Source organism: Cyanistes caeruleus, chromosome 11, assembly GCF_971803275.1.
Source record: "Cyanistes caeruleus chromosome 11, bCyaCae1.hap1.1, whole genome shotgun sequence".
Classification (NCBI taxonomy): domain Eukaryota; kingdom Metazoa; phylum Chordata; class Aves; order Passeriformes; family Paridae; genus Cyanistes; species Cyanistes caeruleus.
Genome location: NC_141711.1, coordinates 16,030,481 through 16,053,048, shown reverse-complemented (window position 1 = coordinate 16,053,048; position 22,568 = coordinate 16,030,481). Strand labels below are relative to the sequence as shown.

General features: G+C 44.5%; 1 protein-coding gene across 12 annotated transcripts in view; it reads left to right on the top strand.

Annotated features, from left to right (window-relative positions):
• CACNA2D2 (calcium voltage-gated channel auxiliary subunit alpha2delta 2) overlaps nt 1-22,568 on the top strand; it is a 237,924-nt gene that overhangs the window by 32,073 nt on the left and 183,283 nt on the right. For all 12 annotated transcript variants that reach the window (XM_086845654.1, XM_086845661.1, XM_086845656.1 and 9 more), the window contains one exon: nt 17,699-17,780. In XM_086845654.1, coding sequence (XP_086701780.1) covers nt 17,699-17,780 — 82 coding nt within the window. The remainder of the gene's footprint in view (nt 1-17,698; nt 17,781-22,568) is intronic.

The following is a 22,568-nucleotide window of genomic DNA, read 5'->3' as shown; positions in this document are numbered from 1 at the left end:
TGTGCAGAGGCACCCTGAACTTTGCAGCGGTAAAAGAAGAGCCTCACAAAGAGGAACAAATGTTTTTCAAAAGTCATTTGCAATATTTCTTGCTATTTGAAAACAAATTTCTCCATTCCTGTTCCAATTCCTGAGTGCTTCCTGCCCAGTTCTCTCATAGGGCAAGAGCAGAGCATTCCTGCTTTCTTGTCTGTGACACCTTAACACCATAACCTGCCTGCACTCATCCCCTTCAGGACTGTGGTTTCAGGAGTTTGCCTTTTTCAACTGTATACATTGAGAAATTGTTAATTGAATTTCTCTTGAGAAAGCGTGTGGGTTCCCACTGAAATCGATAAGGCTCCTGCACACAGACCTGAGGGTAAAAATGGGCTCCTGCTTGGTGTTTGACAGGCGGAGTTCAGCAGCTTTGTTGTAAAGAAGCTTTGTGTGTGTTGTGCGTGCGTGCAACAGCCCCCGAAAAGCTGAAGGTGGTTACAGAGGGTCTGAATGGAAACCTGAACGTTTATCCTTGAATGAGCTTCCTGGTGTTTGGCTTTAAAAGCCGTCAGAATGGCTCTCGAGGGCTTGCGTGCTGGGGCATCTGCACGCTGCAACATGGAACATGTGCACACGCTGTACGAGCCACACAGTGCTTTTTCCAGCCAGTGAAATAATCAAGTAAGATGAAATAAAAGCAGAAGTCATTACCAAGCAACATACTTGAGTGAAATATTCAGTAAGGATAGTACCTGAATGCTTTGGTATTTACTTTTCTAGGAGCCTCTTGAAAGCAAAATGTGTTTTGTTAGCAAAATTATTTTTCCTCTCTGGGGTGTTGGTAGTAGTTTGTTGTTTTAGAGCAGTTCCTGTAATCTAACCTTCATCCTCAAGTTTATTATTGCTGGGTTGCATGGGGAATGGGGTTGTACAAATTGTTGTTACTGGAGAGTCAGTTTCTGTCAACAAGCTATTGACATGGTTTTCTTTAGGTTGAGTTATTTGATCTTTTGCAGAATGCATGTAGATTTTCTTCATTACTTTGACAATTTTCCAACAACCCTAACCATTGTGTCTCAGCCATTATATTTTGGTCATAAATACAATGAGAAATAAAAGGTGTTTATGTCGATCAAAGGATTCATCCTTCCTCTGTAAAGCAAAGTGTTTGTTGCATTGACTGATGCGTGAGTGATGGGGATATTTAACCAGATGAGCTTGTGATGGGTGAAAGGGCTGCAGGGCGAATGACACAAGGATCTGAACGCAGTCAGGCCAGACAAAAGGTGCACGGTCTGTGCTTCCTGTATCTATTCATTAACTCATCGCAAGGTCGTTATCCTTGCTTGTGATTAGGCTACCGTGCCACCTTCTCGGAAGCTGCTTCTCAGTCTGGTGGGGAGCGGTGCAGGAGCTGTTGTACAGCACAGCTTCTCCCAAGGCTATGTGAGACTGCCTTTCAGGAGAACCAGGATCAATTCTCCTCCCACACGTCTAGTTGGGACTGAGAACTCCAGAGGAGATAATTGCTGACAGCAATCAGATTGGGTGCTAAATGCCATATAAACCATTTAGGTCAATAATGATGGTAAAGCCTTGGGCACAGTTGTCAAAACAGCAGTTGAGTTTGCCTATCTCCCTGCGCAGCGACACCACTGTGCGTGGAGTTAAACGCAATAAATACAGGATGTAACATGATTTGTAGCTCTGGTGTGTGTCAAAATCCCTGAAGTTCTTGCAATGAAAAGGAGTTCTATAATAAGAATGTCTCTTTACTCCCTTGACCTTGTTCCTTCTTTCACTGTCCTTGAAGAGTGGGGATGGAGCTGTGCTTTCCATGGACTAGGCTGGAGTTACCAGTGGATTTCTGTTATGATTTCGCTGAAGCCCTGGGTAGACTTGGGGTATCCCTGGCTTTTGCTTATGTGAAAACTGTTCTATCCTTTCCCACAGTGACATTTGGGGAATTCCCGAATCAATATGGGCTGTGTCTACAGTGAGTATCACTGTGATAGAAAACCCGGAGTGATGCATTACAAAAGGCACGTTCATTTACCTGACAGAGGTTGTCTATCTTGAATTATTTATGAGGTCTCACAGCACACTAGTAAATTTTGTAAAAGCAATGGAATCCTGGTAATGTGAGCCTCTTCACTGCAGCTTCCGTAGTGGAGTTGTTCTGAGGAGGTACAGGAGGTGGGGGATGGAGGAGGAGGAGGAAGAAATAGGCAGCAAGTGGAGGGATAGAGAGAGACTGCTGTTTTCATGTGCAAATGATGAGGTGTGCAGAGCAATGAAGTGCGAATTAGTTAGATCATGCTGTGCACTGGAGCAAAAATCCATGTAGTGTTAGAAAGCAGCCTATGCTTCAGGGAAGGGTGGGGGGTGGAAAGGATGGGGAGTGCAGGCACACGGACAGAGCAGGGTGAAAATCTCATGACCAAAATACTGGCTGCTTCCTATCTGTAGAAATCCTGTTTGCAGGGCTCGTTTGGTTAAAGTACATACTCGTTTTGGTGAGGTTTTCTTATCCGAATTCCAGTAAAAGAGGGCTCGAGCCAGAGGTGGCCAGGTTTTTGTGTGTGGCATTCAGCAACCGGGAGGCTTGGAAGTGTGTAGAGCACGTTGACCAGAGGGGTTTGCTCAGGATAACCTGGAACATGTGTGTGCACAGGAGCATTGAGTCAGTGCTGTCTAACACGGAGAACGAGGGCAGTAAGAGTCGGAGTCCTGGCAGCAGTGCGTGGGCTCCCTTCAGTCCCTGCTGCAACACCATTTCAGTGCTAAAAGTTAGTGCTGCAGCAGGCACAGCACAGGTTCGCGGTGTGGCTGCCACTGCACACCTGATTTGTTGGTAAATAGAGCCTGCCCCGAGCCTTTGGGCTTCCGAGCCTCTTGGCCTTGCAAGCACAAAGTTAACCCTTAAACGGTCAAATTGGCGGAAAGAATTGGGAAAGTATTGTATCCATCTCCACTGAAGTGACAAATGAGGATATGATTCACCTTATAAATACCAGTGCCTCTCGACTCATAACAGTGCTGGGTCTTGAAACTTTTGTCACAAGCTGCCAGTTTGCTGTCAGGCTCTGTTTCTTCTCCAGTGGGCACTAAATATTCTGCAGTCCAGAAGAATGCCATATCTAAAGTCTTAGTTTACATTCATTCTCCAAACAAGAAAGCAAAACAAGGGACATATATCTAAATAATTTTCAGAGCTAACCTGGTATAAGCTACTTTTCCTTCAGAAATATATAAAGCTCTCAGTGATGTAATTTCTGTTGAACCAGAGATATTATTGTGTTTGAATTCTCACATCTATTAATTTTCATGTAATAACTCTCTATTGTGGCTAATGAACACTTTCTGTACAGTATGAAACAGGGAGGGTCATGAATGCAGTGCTTTGCATTTCTAACGTATATTGGGTTTTACAGGCAAATTTTTGGCAGCTGTAACATGAACACCAAAATAGACACAGACTTAAGCCAAGCAAAGCACCTAATGTTCAGCTTTATCAGGTGTTGCAGATTGAGTCAGATTCTGGGCTGTGAGTGGTTGAACATCTTTTTATTGCTCCATAACAAACTCAGTAGAGCCAGAAGCAGCCGAAGTGCCATTTCCTCATGTCTGAGGTAGTCTTGTAAATTAGAGGTCTCTGCTAAGTGTTCACTGTAGTGTCACATTCTTGGGATCAGTGTGTGGGGGAAGTATTGTGTGGGCTCATGTGCTTCCAGTACCTCTGCAGATGCCCCTTGCCCAGGTAAAAGTTAACTTTCTGCAGCACTGTGTCATGCACACCAGGGGAAGAAAAGGGTGGAAGAAAAAGCATTTAATTATTCAAGGCCTGCAAGCCAAAAAGGGTTTCAGGACAGTGAGCTAGGCATGCGTCAAAGCTTTGTGGGCACTCCTCTGCTTTCCCTTCCTCCTCTGCCTGCTCTGGGAAGGAGGGCAGATTACATGAGTATGAAAAAAAAATTTTAAAAAATCAATATTTTTCTCTTCATGCAGCTCTTATTTTTTATTTATTCTGTTTTTGTTGGCTGGAAAGTCTTAATAATTGTTGATCAGTGACCAAACTGATGACATTATTTTGCCTCCTACAGAATGACAGCACTTCCAAGAGCATGGACCAAAAGAGACTCTCTCTGTGCATAGGGATGCTCTCATGTCCCCCCTTGGCTGCATGCTGTGGGATTTCTGATTGAGCCATTCCTGATATTAGGCTTGTTACAGTGCAGAAAAATTTGCTGTTGTCAAGTCTTGTGTGCTGTGCTCTGCTATGTAGGTTTAAAAGCTGAGAATTGTCAAGAAAATCTTCAAGATGCTGGGACAAATTCATCCCTGATGTAATGATGCTTGTGGGATTATGCCCAGGATAACTTTCAGGCCTTTGTCTTTTAACTTTTACATATGGTGGTGCTTGTGGTTGCTTCTGGTGGGATTTTTATGGTGAGGTGGAGAAAAGAAATTCAGCTAACACATCTACTGTCTGCTGATGCTTTGGTCTCAGTTTCTAAGTAACCCCATTTAGCACCTGCCTGCCTGTTTGACCCAGCAGCAAAGATGTTGTGTTGGCATTTCTGACATCAATACCACCTTTTTACCCATCATCTTAAGGCTAAACTGAACCCTTCTGTGTCACTTGCTCCTTGCTATGTTTATTTGTTTTGATCTACTCTTTACCGTAGAGAAAAATCTAACCAGCTCTGTCTCACCTCAACTGCCTGCTAGGTGCTTGGGGCACTTTTTCATGTGAAGTGGCTTCTTCCACAGGTGAATTTACACCCTCACTTTCCCCCTGCTTCCCTGTGCTCCCTGCCCAGACATGAGGACAGAGCAGCTGAGTATGTAAGGTCTCTGACAGCCACATTTTGGCATGAGGTCTCACTTCAGCACTGTCACTGTTGAGCTCGCTCTTACCTTTTCCCCTCTCGCAGCTGGGTCGTGCCAGCCTCACTGGGGCCGTGTTTCCTGGAGCAGGCAGTGTTACCAAGCCAGAGGTGAGGATGCATCCCAAGGCTGGGGCTCTGCATGGAGCACTGCCTGTGGCAACGCTGCTGTGTGGGAATCTTCTCTTTTCGCCCTTCTCCTCTTGACACCACTCCAAGTGAATCCTTGTGCTGAAAGCACTGCTGGTTTGTGCAGTTTATGAATGTGATTATGTGTGCTGAAAGCAGCCTTGCCTTTTTTATTTCATCAGGGCCTCTTAATAAATGTAATTTATTATTTGGGGACTCGGGCAGCTCATTGCATGGCCAGTTACCTTTCCATTGGGGAGTGGCTGCCAGACCCCATCCTGTTTTCTGACTCTGTTTTCTGGAGTCACAGCTGGCTGGTGGAAGAGCAGGTTGCCAGGAAAAAAAAAATTACACTGTTTTTATAGTAGCTAGCATAATACTTGACTTTCATTCTTAGTTAAATCTACGTATTGCTGTGTTTGTACCATTCCTGTTGTTCTCAGATCTCACTGGATAATATGAGGGCTCTTGTACATGAAGTTGCTTTCAGAGAATGCCAAACAGCTTCAGAAAGGAAAGGTGTAGTAAATGTACCTGTCCTTCTTACAGAGGAATATCAGAATGATTGCAGTGTGGTGAAATGGGACCTGCTTGGGCTGCAGGTGAAATGTTCCAGCTGCATTACCTGAGGCTTGTGTTTACACAGGTAATGTGTGGACCTGCAGTTTCTCTATCTTAACAATCTCTGTTAGATGAAGGATTCATGTGCAAGGTCTGGTGCTTCAGGGCTGGATGAAATTGGTGTCCAGAGCCCTGTTCCATCCTACAATTGCCAACCTGCAGTACTGAACTGCAGTTTGTTGAACTGCTCTGAAGTTTGTGAGGTTCATTGCACAAGGTCCAGATCCTATGACCAAAGCAAGGACTATTCCAAGTACATTGTATTTTTTATGTCTAATTTTCCACATGAAACTAACCTTGCTTCCTCATTTGGCTTGGTTATAGTATTTATTACAATGACATTCCTTCTCATTTTTTTCTACTGCTATGATACTGAGGTTTAATATTTATCTTCTAATAGTTTCTGAGTAGCAGAGTGCTTGCATTACTGGCAGTGATGTATAGTTAATCCTGAGCACAGATAGCTGTGAGAGGTCCAGACGGACTTCAGCCCTCAGTGGCATGCTTGTGAGTGAGGAAATTAGCTTGGAAATTGCTGTTTGTTAAAATTGCTTCTGTGTTAATCTTGCTGTGATTCCACAGCTTTTGGCAGTATGTGGGCTAGCAAGATGGTTGTGGCTGAGAATGAGGGCAGGTTCTCACTTTAAAAGAGTCTCAGCAAAGACCTTGTCTTACACCTTTGCTCTGAGGAGATTTACACTGAGGAATGTGGCCCATTTTTCAATTGCCAGGCCTATCTTCCAGGTGTTTTCTTATCCCCAATTGACCTGGCCTACTTTCTGTCCACTGTGTGTTAAAAGGTGACCAACCTGTCATTCTTGGCGAGCATCGGGAGCAGAGCGTGTGTGCCTCAGGCTTGTTCCCTGGGGAGACAGGTAATTCTTTCAAGATGCCCTTGGGACTGTCCCCCCTCCCATCCCCTCCCCACTGCACTGTGAGCATCTTGTCCTGCTCTCCCTCTTCCACTCCTTGTTGTGGTTTTGTACGTGTGCTTCATAAAAGCACTTGCATTTTCCTATTGCTCCTTTTGCTGCTGAAACGAAGGCTTCAGAGACTCCACTAAGTCAGTGGTGGAGCAGGAAATGCAACCAGATCACAGAATTCTGTCTCCTCTGTTCCTTTAAGTGAATCCACGTTCTTAGAGGTGGGATAAACGTTTGTTCTGCTGTGTACTAACAAGACATCAGATTTAGATGCGAGAACAGAAAATAGGGGTAGGAGGATTTGGACTCCAGGGAAAGTGTCTGTCCCTTTCTTCGGCATTGGGAGGATGGGAACTGTCCTTGTGGATGAAAAGCCTCTCTGAAGGACACTGATCTCTGGCAAATGCCTGAACATCAAAGCTTAAGCAGTGCTGTTCTCTGTGCAGGCAGAGGGCAAGAGGCCTTGCTGCTGAGTGCTCAGCACTGGACTTCTCCAAATTAAATGGGTGCCTTCTGCTGCATAAGCCCTATGTTGGCTCTTTGTGCCACGTAAATTATGGTTAGGCACCTTTCCCAAGAAATGCTCTTTTTAAAATTGTATTTTTGTGCTGATGAGGCACACATTTAGAATTGGATCTTGTGCTTATTGCCTCCTTGTAGCAAGTCCTCATCAGTGGGACGGACCAGTTACTGGGCAAGCTGTAGGGCAGTAGCTCCTGATCATCCCTTGGGACATTTAACCCTTTGGACAGTACCTGAGATACCATCTGAACATTTCCTGCTCTCTATGTGTGTCTTGGAGAGAAATTCTGGAGACCATTAAGCTGGGTAATTTACATGCTTCTTGAGCCTGTGCCCAGGGAAATATATTTCACAGGTAATTTCAAATCTCTTGGTGTGTGGAAGAAGTCATTATGAACAGAAAGGGGCTGGTGATGTCACGGGCCCCATTGAGAGGACCACATTAGAGGATGGGATTTTTCTCTCTTACAGGAAAGCGTCCAAGGCATTCTGTTCATGGGGTGTTGAGATGTTAGGAGTTTTTGAGTTTAATGTTGATGCTCATGTAGAAAAGCAAAAAAGAGAATTATCATGTAATCCTCAATTCCAGTTACGTGTGACCATATTGTGTAGGGAGCAAACCTGCTCTGGGGTACCCACAGGTGTGTGAGTTTCCTGCTTTGGTGTTCCAGTGCTTTCTTCCAAGGGCAGACATCAAAGTTAGCATCAGGAGGCTGAGTTGCAGGTTTGACTCTGCTCCCAAAAGTCTGTCTGGTTTTGAGACTACTGCTTCACCTTTGTAGCTCCATTCTCCCCTCCCGAAAAAGATGGAAAATATTTTTGTTGGACATATTAGGAGGATTTGACAATTTACTGTTGATCTTCCTTTCATGGGGTCCTCCAGGACAGGAGGTGAATTTTTTCAGTGTGAAAAGCTGTCTGTGGCTGGAGATGGGGAAAACTGAGCTTGATAGTTTGGCATCCTTTCCATGTACAGCAAATCCTGTAGCACCTTCTGAGTTTTCCCAATGTGGGTCAGGCACCTCCATTTATACAGATTTGTATTCTTTACAGAGGAACAGACTTGTATGACTTTGCAGAGTGATATGTAGATTTTTTTTGCTGTGGAGGGAGCAGGCTTTGTCCCAGTTGGATGGGGAGAAGGAGAGAGGAGGTGACCTGTGAAAGCTGGCAGCTTCATCCCTGTTGTTGTGCTCTGGGTGATGCATCAGCAGTGGGACAAAACTGAACTGGGCTTCATGCTTCCACTCTGTCTGCTTCAGAGCTTGTCTGGATGCCACCTTACAGCAGGAAAGGTCTTACAAACAGCTTTTAGATGTGTATCACAAAGTAGTGAGGTAATGGCATAAAATGCAGTAAACTGCTATTTATTTTTTTTAATGCTCTCCACCCCCACCCTTTTTTTTTCTATTGCTGAAAGGGACCAATACAATGAAGAGCTTCTGCAAATGAAGGCAACTGCATTTGAAATAACAGGGTTCTGGGTGTTTGGCTGGTGAGAGATGCAATAAACGAGCATCACTAAGTGCTTTATAATAACAATGATTACAATGCTCTCTTAGGAGCCAGGAACTCTCAGGTAGGGGGATGGTGTGGAGAGGGCTTGTTTAATGTGGGGGGTTTAACAAGACAGACATCAAGTGACAGTGATGCTCAGAAACCCCTGCAGAATGTTACATATGGTGCTGTGAGAGGCTACTCCAGAAACCCCAGGAGACTTGGACTGACATGATTTGAGGCTGAAGCAATGACAATGGATGCCCCTAAATAACTTCTTGTAGCAGGAGGTCTTTGTGGCAGAGTTTAATGACATCTTTCCTTGGTAAGGAGGGAAGCTGTTGACACAAATTCAGCAGAGTTCTGACTAGTCAGTAGACCTCCACCAAACTCCTGGCTTGTCTTTAATTGATCAGATGGATCATTTATGCTGAGTTTGTTTTTGCCATGGGCAGGGTAGGTGTTGAAAGCAGTCCTCTAGTGTCAAGTGGCTGGTAAGAGTATACATTGTGCTGTTTGCCACCTTTGTTTTGCTGCAACTCTCCATAGCAGCGTGACTCTTCCTGGCAGTAGGAGCATCACAGGCTGGAGAGTCTTGAGTGAACAAGAGCACGTTGGGAAGCTCTGTCTTGCCAGGGGCTCCAGTCGATCCTTCATTTCCTGTTTTCCTGCTGTAGCATCACAACTCCCTCACCCTTTGAGCAACATGCTTAGGAAATGAGAGATGACTATAGTATATGTATTCAAAACTCAGTTCCAGCCATCAAGATGTGGCACTTCGTTCTTTATCATGCTTTTCCCTATATCTTAACCAGATTCTACAAAAATGACCCAAACAAGGGGCACTGTTTGCTTTGTCCAGTATCACACTATTTGAGTAGCCAGGAGGTGATGGTTGTGAACTATCCTGAGATCTTAAAAATGCCTGCATCAGCTTGGATGGTGCTACTGTTGCTCAGCAGTGATAGAGGAGCACAGGGCAACTCATAGCATGTAATTATAAAGCTGTTTGCATATGCTTTAGTGGGCAATGTTCTAATGGCATGATACAGGAGCACTACCTGGACTGTCATCTTTCAGCCATCCAGCCCCACATACTCAAATGACAGCTTCATTGTTTCTCCAGGCTGTGTAAAAAGCTCTCCCATCTCCAACACCAAGTACAGGTCCTGCAGTTGTGTCTGTTTTGCCTTCAGGGGTGGTTCGGCCTTCCATCTGGTGATGAGGATTTACTGGAATGAACAAGAAGATGCAACAAGCGATCTTACTTCTGTGGAGTTCCCAAGAGAGTCATGAATTATACACAGAATAAACAAATAACCTGATATGTCTGTCATTATATCATAAAGGACTTTAATAATTCATGCAGCTTGCAAAATCCTTACTAAGACCTACCCTCCGTAACCTTATCTTTGCCGTGGGGGATGGGATCTCTTCAGCCTCCACTCAGATTGCATCTGGAAAACAGGAGTCAGAGAGGAGGGAGGTTTTATCGTAAAACTTCATCTGTATAATGGGTTGCAAAGCGACGTGCAAGAGTTATCAGCCATTGGGGTCTCAAGGGGTGCTGAAAATGACAAGTGGCTGCATTGGGTGAAATTTATGCAGGTAGTGTACTCCATAAAACTGACACCTATTCACTTATTTATTAATTCATTGTGTTTCAAGTCTAGATTTGTGACAGGCTTTGAGATAAGGAACCCAGTTCTAATCCTGCACGACAAGAGTTCGAAGATGGTGCAAAGAAGCCATGGGCTTCTCTTGCTCCTGATGTGCATCAGCAAGTGTGCCATGGAAACAGAATTCCCAGATGTAAACTGAGAGCAGAGTTTTCAAAAAAGCAAGGAGGCTAAGGCATTACATTAGCTTGGGCTCTGAAAAAAAAAGTTAATTGTTTTGGGTAGGATACTGCTGGTATCACCAGTGTTGCTCCAGTGCTGACAGCCATTGCCTTTGGCTTATTTTGTTTGTTCCAGTCCTGTAGTTGGGTACCGTATTCAAGGCTGGAAGGGCCTTTTGGGAAAGGGCTAGCCTCTGCCCTGTAGTCTGCAAAAAATACTTTCTCTGCTTGCTTTTCCATTTGTTCTTTTCATTGCTTTATCAGTGAGAGGTTGTGCACATGTTGGGTCAGAAGAAATCGGTGCCTGTGTGGGATCTTTCACAGCAGTGCCAGGCAAATGTACCAGCTCACACATTCAGTGGTTTCTTCCTCTGTGGGCAAATCATCTACCAACAGAGATTTTCCTCAAATCTACTCCTAGGCTTTAAATTATTCACTGCATTATCCTTTGGCCTCCAGCTCCTTTGCATATCAAATACTCCAAATCAGCTTTTTATAAAGTTTGAAATTCAAGATATTTTGATTGGACATGCAGCTCTCAAAGAATAGTTATCGTGGCTCTTTGTCATACTGGGAGGGCATTTCAAGTGGGGTCCTGCAGGGATCTGCCCTGGACCTGCTTTTATTCAATAGTTTCATTAATAACTTAAGCAATGGAATGGGAAATATGCTTATAAAATTTGCAGGCGACACTGAGCTAGGAGGGGTTAGATGTACTTTGAAAGGCATTACCAGAATTCAAAATGATCTAGAAAAATTGAACGGCGACCTGGATATCAGCAAAATGAAATTCAGTGAAAACAAATGCAAAGTACTGCACTTACGAGGGAGAAATGAAATGTACAAATACTGAATAAAGAACATTGTCTGGATAGCAGCATGGCAAAAAAGATCTTGAGAGTTATTGTGGATCACTTTGAGTCAATGAAGTGCTGTTGTAGCAGAAGGGCACATTTATTCTGCAGTGTTCAGTAGGTTCTTGGACAAGACTGGAGAGGTGATGTCTTCTTCCTCATACAGCACTGGGTTTGGCTTCTGCTGGAGTACCTGACCTCACTTTTTGGCACGAGCCTCTGGAGATACAGGCAAACTGTAGAGAATCCAGAGCAGGGCAACAAAAATAATGAAATATTTGGAAAACAGTGCAAAATGGAGAAATCTGTGAAAAGCTGAGTTTGCCTTTCCATTTATTTTACTACTCAAAAGGATGCAACACAATAATGATCTTCTAGTCCTTAGGAACTTGTTGTAAGATTTTTTTCAGTGTCAGCTGTATGTGGGATATGTGGAAAGAGGGAATTGTTATTTAGTGTGAATAAGAAGGGAACTTTTTTACCACATACTGAAAAATTGAACTGGGAAGAGGTAGTTTGGAGATCTTGGGTTCACCTTCAGCAGAGAATTTGAAGAACAGATTAGACAAGACTTCATGCAGAGGGTTCAGGTATTTAGATGTCTTAGTGCAAGTAATGGTGGAAGAGGAGTTCCTGAAACCCCTGCCATCCTGTGTGTCTGTGACTGACAGAACAGCTACTGCCTCAGGTGGAGTTAGACCTTGAATGGGTAATGCTTCTGTTTTTTGATAGAGAAATTATATTTAATGAACAATTTTCCCATTGTCCTAAATGTCACTGTTGACAAGTTGGTGGTTACTGTTAGTTTTCTCTCAGATACCTACAGAAATATTTGTGCTCAAGAGTTATGAAACGAAACACAATTTTTTGGGTGTAATTTTCCCCTCAGACTTATTTTCTCCTCACCCAGCTTTATCTACCCCACAGGTTGAGAAAACTCCACAGTTACCCTTTTTATTATATTTTAATATTTGTTGGGGTGTCAAACTGGGATAAAGATGGATCTGGTAGGGGGGTTGGCACTTGGGGTTTTTTTTAGGTGCAGGTTTTTGCAAGACATACCCTGCTACAAGAAATTGAAAAGATAAGCAGAAGATAGGACTCAGAAACAGACCCCTAAAGTCAGTGTTTGAATTGAGGAAAACAAAATAATGTCATGAAAGAAGTGAATGCAGACAGACTATCCCTTTCCTGTCTCTTAAGAGATTTTCCTTAGAATATAGTTTTAATATTCATTTGTCTTGTCCTTCCCCCCTATAATAATGTCAAAGACGCTTTCTTATTACAGGGAAGACCAGATGGTAGAGGTGAATAATGTCTTGATAAATATTAAGAAAAGACTAGTCCAGCAGGCAATTTTTTCCCACCCTTCCCTTATATAAACACCTGGGCACATACTTTAAATTAAAACACAGTCATAAAATGACAGTGTGGGAGGCTTGATAATGTCTGGAAGCACGGTCAGTAAGTTTTTTGGAAGGAAACAGGTGTCTTCTCTAAGTTGTATCTTCAGGGGAAAATAAAAAGGCAACTTGTTTTTCCTTGCTGGGTAAATATTGGCTGACGTGGGGTTTTTACAGCCTAGGTATGTAAGAGAGCTCAGAGGGGGCATATCCTGCACACACACACACACACACACATGTGTGCACTGACACACACTATTATAGTTAAAGGATTAAGCATCTTGAAGGAATAAGCCAATTATAAGAAGTTCCTGCACAGCAAAAATTAGACAACACAGTAATTAATAACCTTATTAAATAGCAATATTTGGGCACTGAACCAAAGCGTATGAATCAGGGTGAAGCATTCTTGGCTGAACACACTGTGTGAAGTGTAGACACTTGTTCAAAACATACTCTGTGTAGAACCCAATAAGCTTTGGGGCAGTAGATCCACTTAGCAAGTAGCTTCTCCTCTTGTGCTTTTATGTTTCTGCGACTCTCTTGTTTTTGAGGCCAGGAAGGCAGCAAAAGAAAAGGACTAAATCTCCTGTTTTATTTTTTTTTCCTAATGTTCTCTTCTGTTCACAGCCAAACAAGCACTCTCCTAAGGCTTCTTTTAAGGAAAAAATGTCCTCAAGCAGAAAACCAATTTTCTTTCCTCTTGCTTCTCTTTTCCCAGTTGTGAGAGGTGCCTTGCAATGAGGCTTATTTTCATTAGTGGTTTGTTCAACTGCCTTGCCTGCCCTGGGTTAGCCATGAGGAGGTGTCACTGCAGCCTCTGAGGCGTATGGCCCATGTACCCAGAGCCACCAAAGGACAGAGTGACCTTGGGCTGAGCTGCTGTGGCACATCCCTGCTGCTGGCCACAGGCTGGCAGCGCATGGCTTGCACTGGTGTCTTCTCTGTGAGTGTCTCCAGTTTCTATACTGAAGACCAGGACTCAGGCTGCCATCTGATGTGTGCACAAGCGTGGGAGGATGCGGGCCAAGCACAGCCTGTCTCCTGTCTTTCCAGGCAATTATCCTTTTCTTCTGAAGCTACACATTTGGAGCAGCAGTGTAGCCTCAGACACCAACATGGACATGCATGGATGTCTCTGCAACTGCTTGGGTGACCTGAACCATGGAACGTACCCTAATCCTAAAAAAAGGACTGCTGTGACCAGTGGCAAGGCACAGGTGCCCACTGAGCAGGAGTGGGACATGTGGGATGCTTTGCTTCTTGGCCCCAACTGCAACAGCAGTGATTTGCCTCCTGATGTTCTGCTTGACACAGTAAATAATTTTGAATATCTATGTACTTTTTAAGGCCTACTTTATATCATCTTTAAGAAAAATCAAATATGCAAATTATGTAATCAATTAATATTTTTGTTGTTTTCTTTGGAGAGGCAATGATAAACAGTGTTGTGTTTTCAAAAATCAGTTACCTCCCTTGCAAATGTTGCATTGGAGGCTGTGATATATACAGGTGAAGGAAACAACCATTTTTTCAATACTAAAGACTTTTAATGGATATCCTGAATGTGTATATGACAGCTGTAGAGTTGTTGGGTTGGGAGAGTCCTATGGAGACTCCTCAGTAACGGGAGAGCCAGCTGAGACAATGGGGATGAGTGAGATGCTCTGGGCATGTCACTGCCAAAGAGAGGCCAGGGGATAGTGGGGCTGCCAGGCTCCTTCCCTGCAGTTCCTCCAGGCACAGAGCTATTAAATGCCATCACAAATTCTTGAGCTCTAAGGTTTTCTCCTGGCCCGTGTTTCCTCACTACAGCAGACATCAAAGTGGTGCTTGTTTTTAGGAGGGGACGGTGCACACGGCTCGTAAAGGAGCCTGGTGCCTTTCTGTGAGCACCACCACAGCCATGCCAGTGCCTTCCCGGCCGGTGCATCAGCTGTGTTCTTTATGCTTTATTTGTAAATGATGTTTCACAAGAGCAGCAGGGCACTCCTGGCAGCGTGTTTGGAGGAGTTATCGCTCCTCAAGCCCCGTAACGCACCTGAGGCGTGCAGTAATGGCCCAGGAATGCGATGACTGTCGTGTCTTACTGCCTACAGCTTCCATAGGAGACACACTGCACACAGCAGTCTCCATGTTCATCATGGGCTAGCAGTTTCTTTACCCTCTGCAGCCTTGCTACAGTCATCTTACATCAAATTTTAAGTGCATTAGTTTCATGGTTTGTTTTTTTTAATGGTAACTTTCAATCCATTATATGGCAACTGAGATGAAACCTCCAAATTTTAGGATGTGGTCTACTCTACAGACTTCTCTCTTGGAAGTTACCAACGTAGAGGGACATAGTAATGGGTCAGCCAAAAGTTCTGCCAGTGCACGTGGGTGAGGAATGTACTGGGTAGAAAAAAGAATTTTTACTACCACTGGCCAAAGCTCTTGGAGAGCCACACGACACCAAAAAAAAGAAGCTGCTTCTGCTATTACTTTTATTTTAATCTAGAAACCTGGTGTCCGCTATGCCAAAATGCTGCCCTTTTTATTTGATAATGTAATACGTGTATTTATATGTTTTTAATATTGATACTACAAGCCGTAGCTGGACTCTTTGGGAAACTGCTGGTCTGTAAGACTGAGAGTCAGGTATCATAAGACTGCACAATTAAATGGAATTGCAGCTTTTCTTGTGAATGAAAAACCCAGTGGCTTTTCTCTAAAATAGTAGTACTTCTTGGGGCGGAGGCAGGGGGTGGAATAAGTTAATTTTTTCTTTTAAACGAATCTGCTGACTACATTTAAATTAATTGTAAATCCCAGCTTAGTTGAGTGCTCAGTGTCTCTTTTGCATATGCCAACAGAGTAATATTGATGCCTCTGTCTTCCTCGCTAACTAATCCTTTCTGAAGGCTTGGCCATACGTGACATTTAAGCGGATATGAGCAGTTGTTAATGTTGATGGATACAGCACAAGATGGGAGGTGATTTTCCCTTGCTGTGGTGGTGTAGGTGTTCCTGGTGAGAGCTGACACAGGCAGGTGTCACTGAAATTGAGGATCTTGTACAGAGCTGGAAGTTAAGGAAAAGTGTCAGCTCCATAAGTGCTCAGTGGGGTTTCTCAGACCAGTGGCTGAGTATGAGCATATAATTGATTTTTTTCAGTTCACTGGACAAACTAGAGGAGGGGAAAAATAAATTTGGTTTTGGTTTTTCAAGGCTTTTTGTTAAATTAATGCCTTGTGTAAAAATAGATATTTTTTGGTGAAAATGCTTCAGAAGATTTGTGGGTAACTTTGATACTCAGGGTAACCTGAATATACCTTTGATAAAATATTTGACTGGAAAAGGAAAAGAAACAAAAACCCCTAAACCTGACCCCCCTCATCTCTCTGGTACCTTCCCACTGGCAGCCCCACTGAAGGCTTTGCTCTCCCTCCTCTGACAGAATAGTGGCTTTGCTGATATCTTCACTCATTTCCTAAAGTTCCCTTCCCTAGCCATGCTTCCAGGGGACAAGAGGCAGCGTTGTCTCTGTGGGAAGATGGGACACATCATAAGTGCTATTGGAAAGCTGAGAAGGCTTGGTGTGCACAGTTAAATCTTGTTTTCATCCACGGCCTTGTATGTTACTAACTGGAAGGAATTTTGCCTGAGTAACATATGTGTCTGTCAGCCCTTCACTCTACCCTGCTGGTCCCTCAAAAGAGATGTTTCAGCTCTGCTCTGCTCCTCAGCTAAGTGCATCTTTCTGCTTTGATAATTCTGCCCAGTTTTTGGGCTGTGCTGTGTAATTCAGAGTCCTCCAGTGCCCAGCTGAAGAACAGCTGGGTTTCTTTGTTCCTTGATCTCTGGGAGAGCCCCTCCATGGTTTGGGGGTTGTGGGGGAGTGTGTGTGGGCTGCCTGGGGGATGTCTCTTTGCATGAAGAATGAAGTCATTCGGTGAACCCAATGAAAGCACAACCTTCCCGAGCTGGTCTGCTCCCTTCTACCAGCACTCTGCCCTGCTGCTGGCCTTACCTTTTACTCCTTCTGCTCCTTCCCTCCTTCCTGTGGCATACATTGAGAGAGAAATGTTGCTGTGAAAAAAGCACTGAAGGCAGTGCCAAGTGGTGCAGAGGCAATCGAGTGTTGCTTTTCCAGGTCAGACAGGAGATTTGACATTTGCCTGGGCAGCAGCTGAAGCCAGGAAATCTCATTAAAAGAAGGAGAATTATCAAGTTCTGTGGATTTAGAAGAGGGTTTATATGTTGTTGTTTTTAACTTGATGTTATTGCTGTAAGCAGAAATGCGTGTGGCTGAGCGTATGGAAGGGTGTAGTGCCTGTTGGAAGGCCTGGCAGCCGGCTCGCTCTCCGTGCAGGGCTCAGGATGAAGGACGTGCCAGGGGCAGCTCCCGGCCCTTCCCGCTGTCTCGGGAGGCAGCTCTGCCCGCAGTGGGCCTGGCAGAGTGGCTGCCTGGCACAGGCTGGGCTTTGCTGAAGGTGCAAAGCAGCTGAGCCCTTGGGCTCTCTCTGCTCTGTGCTTGGCTCCTGGCTGTGCCCAGGTCTCCCCACGGTGCTGCAGTGATAATCCATTGCTGCACAGGACAAGACACCTTTGGCCCTGCCGTGGCTCGGGGTCTGCTCTCTGCCACAGAGCCCAGCTGAAGCAATAAGCTGTTTTCTGTACTCCACAGCACTTCGACCTTGTTAATCACTCTGGGCTTAAATAATTATCTACTGCAAATGTTTATATAAGGAGAAAATAAAGCCTCAAGCCTTGCAGATTTTGTTGTACCTTTTTCTCCGCTCTTCTCTCTGTGGTGCCTTGTTTATAAATTTTGAAGTCTTGAAGTTTATAACTTGCCCCAGCTGTAATTCTCAAAGTGGTGTGTACCTGGTACTCTGCCCTGCACGGTGCTGCAGAAAGAGAGAAGTGAACTTAGCTGAGGCACTGATTTCCTCCCTCTCCCTTCAGTCCCTTGCTTATCTACTCAGTGTCAGGGCTCTGACTCTTTCTCTCTCTTTCTCTCCCTTTCTCTTTCTCTCTTTCTCTCCATCTCTTGCAGTATGCAGTACTGGGCCAGGAGGCTGGAGCAGGAGATTGATGGAGTGATGAGGATATTTGGTGGAGTCCAGCAGCTCAGAAAGGTAAGCTGTCTTTCTTTTACCTGTGCTGCCTTTCTTGTGGCAATGAATGTTCTCATCTGCAGAAATCACCTGTGTGAACATTTGCACTTAGTCACCCTCTCAGCTCACTTCATGTGCAGGGTCATGGCTGGCTGTCCTGGTTCCTGGGCAATCAGGTGCATTTATCAAGTGTGTGGGAGTGAGTGTGGTTTGTATCTGTCTGTCTCTGGGGCTGCATGTCACTGCTATCTGAGCATGCACCTCTGGGGTTTTTCCTATATGACACACTAAAAAATATTAAATTCAACTAACCTTTCCTCCAGAGACTGAAGGTAGTTTAATTTGTGTTTTAAATTTAAATTTGTATTGACAAAGCAGGAAATGTTGAAAGGATAATTTTTCTAGCCATGGGGAGCTCCTTGTTTTTAAATATACATTGCAAGTAAAACTGTAATTGTTGTTTGGCTACTGTATCCAAGTGCCAGAAAACAAAATTCAGTTACTGATGCTGGCATCTGCCTCCTGCTCCCTGATGCACCAGGATGCAGAGGCTGCAGAAGCCAGACCTGCTCTTCTCCTGGCAGCAGTGCTCTGGGTTGGGTTAGGGCAGTTACAGAACAGCTTCATTGGGGTTTATTAGGTTTGGGATCAAACAGCCTCTGACACCTTACCTGTTTCCCTTTCCCCGTAAAACCCTGTTTCCCCTTGCCCACACTCTTGTGCTGACTAGCTGATTTGAAATTGAGCAATTTGGAATAACAGTTACCGTGTTAATCTAAAGAAAATAGGCTTCTCTAAAGTGATAAATATGTTACCCCAGAAAAAAGGCATGGGTGTATTTGTGTTTTCTGGTGACAGTGACATGTTCTTCTCAGATGCCAATACTTTATGGGGACTCCTACTGTCTGTCTTGCACTAGTAGTTATCTTGTCTTAAATAGAACTGCTGAGATTTTATACTGTTGGTTGTAACCCATTGTCTAAACACAGAGGTCACACAATTTTCTTTTAAATGCATTTTGAAATGGATTTACCTGAGGGCTTGCAAAACTCTTCATCCATTCATTTGTGTTCGTATTTGAGCTCTAGAATGGTGTATCTGGGCTTTGTGTGCATTCATTTCAACTGAACTTGTGTATTGATATAAACTTCATGTGCAGCATGAAAAGCATATACACCCACTTGGGTTTCACCAGATATTTCTGAATGTAGCCATGCATTTGTGCAATGCAGTTTTGCATGTTGGCAGGGTCTTAGAGCTGGGGACCTTTTCCAGGCAATACAATGGTGCAGCAGCCAGCATTCTCTTCAGTAGAGCATAGTCATAAAAAACAAAAGGATTGCTACTACATTTTTGTACATGTCCTCTCTTACAATTTATTCTTATTAGCTTTGATTTTACTCCTTTGCATGTTAAATAGGTATATCATGTAATTTTTTTAATGCCATAATTAAAGAGAAATTACACCTCCAATTTGCCAGCACTTGACTCCTATTGGCCAGTCAGTCAATTACAGGTAAGAGAGCTTCCCACTTTTCCTGTTTAATTCTTCTGGCAGAACATAATGCAGTACTTCAATGGATTAATACTGGATAAACTTACTACAGAGGGATTGAAGGGGTTTTTTTTTGAAATCTGTTTGGGAATCTTCTTGTAAAGGGAGGAAGCTAATTATTGTATCTAGTAAATGCATAAACCAGCTGAAGCCAAGAAATGAGCTACTGAAAATTCCACTGTGCAGCTGTTTGAACACCAGAAAGGACTGGTGGAGGCTGTCTGCTGATCTCTAGGGGAGAACTTGGGATGTGGAGTTCAGGTTTGATTCGTAGATGCAATATCAAGTGGATGATCCTTAAGAACCACATCGCTTGCTAGTGCACACTAGCACAGCTTCACTGATGGAAAATGGCATGGAGTGCTTCACCCCAAAGAACTCAGAGCTGTACCTGCAGGGAGTCCTTAGCCACCAGTTGCACACAGGTTCATCAGGGTTACAGTATGGGAGCTGTCTAATGTCATAAAGTGGCACTGTAACCTACTTGGAGACATGATTTAAAAAATGAAATAAAAAAACCTCTACATTCTGTTGCAACCACACTCAAAATTTAGAAGGTGAGCAGGCACAGAGGGAAGGAAGAGCCCCTGAGGAGCTGTGGGAGCTGAAACATGGTATAGCTAGAAGCTAATTCCACCCACTGGGATTTCACAGGAAGGCTCATTATTAAGCAAGAGTAGACCCATGTGGGGTAGGAAGGATAAAGAAAAATGAGGCAAGCGGAGCCTGTTTTTTGCTAAAAACTGCTGATGTTCTTTGGGCTTGCCATGTTGGCCTGGGACATGTCTGCAGAGGGGACTTCTGGTTCATTGTGCATAGTGATCTTAGAAAAGTGCTCCAGTGAGGGGGTAAAGTGCTCCAGTGTCACCAAAGACAGAACTAGTTCTTCTGAATTGCTGGGGTCTGTTGTGAGGTGGTGGGTTTCAGTGCCAGCTCTCATGGGACTATGAAGCTGTAAGCACTGGAGGTGGGTCCATGCCAGAAATGGATCTTACCTTCCCAGGCCTGACTACCAAAGTGACAGACCAAATAGTAATAATAAAAATCCTCCTCTGAGATTTGCCTGGTTTACTTACAAATATTTTTTCTTGGGTTGCTATGAAAGGATGAAGACGTTTTCTTTGGTTATTGCCTGAAATCATAACTGTTATGGCATATGAGGCATGAAATTTATTGTCAGAAATATGGTGTCCAGGAACATAACATTGCTGAATATTTTATCTTCTTGGAGTGCTGCCCACCCCAGAAACATTTTTGTTTTAACTCTTCAGTCATTTCCTTGAGCTGAGCTAATAAATGTTCAATGCCCCTGCTTCCCTCCTGTCCTGCCAGGTGGACAGGCAATCCTCTGGGGAGATTTTCCAAGCTTGTACCATGCAGATGCTCCTTTGCACAAGAAGACCATTTTTCTGGAGCAATTACAGGAGGGTGAGAAGCTCTGATATGTTAAAGGGAGTCATGCCAAGGGCTCTTCCTTCAGCTGTGAGGTACCACCTTGCTTCTCTCCTGATGTCCAGACATTGAAAACACTGAATTGCAAACATCCCCATTAGACAGACAGACTGGCTGTGGTGGGGTACCCCACATGATTGAACACTGTGGGTTTGGGGTTGTATGGAGGATTATGGCCTTGCTGACATGACCTGAAGTCAGTGTTCAACTGCTGTGGTGCAGCATCCTGTTGGCTGGCTGGTTCCTCCAGGCATGCCTTAAAACAAATCCCAGCACTTGGATAAGGGTATGTTGCTTTGCCTTCCTGTCCTCGCCTCCCTCGCAGCTCACCAGAGATAACTGAGAGCACAAATCATTGCTAATTTAGCTCTGACTGGCACAACGATATGTGGGACTCGATAATGCTGGCTGAATAGATTGACATTCTTAAAATAATTATTTCTAGAATAAGGAATATTATACTAAAAATACAATTCTCTGATTTCCGTTGGGGTTTTTTCTGTTAGCGACTTCTTTGTGGCTACAGTGGACTCTTCACTTTGCAGAACAAAAAAACATTTTGTTTTGACATTTCTTGCTATATCACACTACACTTCTCTTTCTTCTAGTGTTTTGGCACAAGTAAAAGTTATTGATTTTAGTCAAAAATGAATTAGTATTTTGTGTTTCCAGCCTAGATGCTGCAATCCTGTTCCAGGGTAGACTGTACTCAAGAAACTTCCCATGCTGGTGCAGCCCTGTCCCAGCCTCCCAGTGTCCTGCAGTGCTGGCACTGGTGGCAGGACCGATGACAGCAGAGCTGTGTGTGCTGCTGGGTTTTGTGCCTCACTGAGCAGCTCCCCTGGATGTTGTGTTAAAACTCCTTTTCTAGATAGCTGGGCTGAGGCTCAAATCTGCCCTGGCTTGTTACCTAAATTGTGTTTGATTCTGTGTCTCCTGAGGTGAACAGTGAGCTGGTCAGAACATCCCCCCCCTCCAGTACCTGCTGTCCCTGGCTGCCTTGTTTCCTTGCTGGCACTTACTGAGGAAGCCAAAGCCTTTCAAATGAGAGGGGGAAGAGCTGAGAACTGTAAATGCTGAGCCCCCTTTCCTGCTCTGTCGTCCTTTCACTCTTTCCTCTGGTTGTCTTTCCTGAGGACTGTTTGCACAGCAGGATAGAACTCTCTCCTGGAGGTGCCATGCCCTGCCACAGACAGGCAGAGGCTGGGTGGGCCTCTCCTCTCCACCCTGTCAAGCTGCTTTTGTACCCTCTTCCCTTTCCTCTGGGCAGCCAAGGGAAGTCAGGGGAGTCTGGGTCAGCCTTGTTGGTGTATAACTGAGAGATAAGGGTTCTGTGGGTCTTGCTGGTGAGGAACCACTCAGTCTGTAAAGGGTGAGATGGCCCCAAACCCGAGCCCAGGGAGAGATGTGGGGAGCAGCCTGCTGGCTGAGCTGGGCAGGCAGGGAGCCTCTGCCTGAGCTGTGCTTGGTCCTCAACATGTGTGACTGCACAGAAAGGAGCATGGGCCCAGGGGAAAGGGAGACTCCTGCTGTGCCCTTTGGGATGCAGCCCCCCAAGGAGTTTGCTAATTGTGGCACAGCAGAAGTGGCTCAGCCTCGTCCTTGTAATCAATATCTGGTTTTACTTCAGTGGATTTTCATGTCTGTCTTCTATTCTTGCTTGTTATCTTGTACTTTGTTTTGCTAGTTTGGCATCTCTGCCTGGCAGAAGTGCTGCTGTTCATTCCTCTGGGTTTTTCTGACAGGGGAGGACCCTGCTGGCCAGGGCTTGGGGCAGAGTGACCAGGACGTGTGCAGATGTC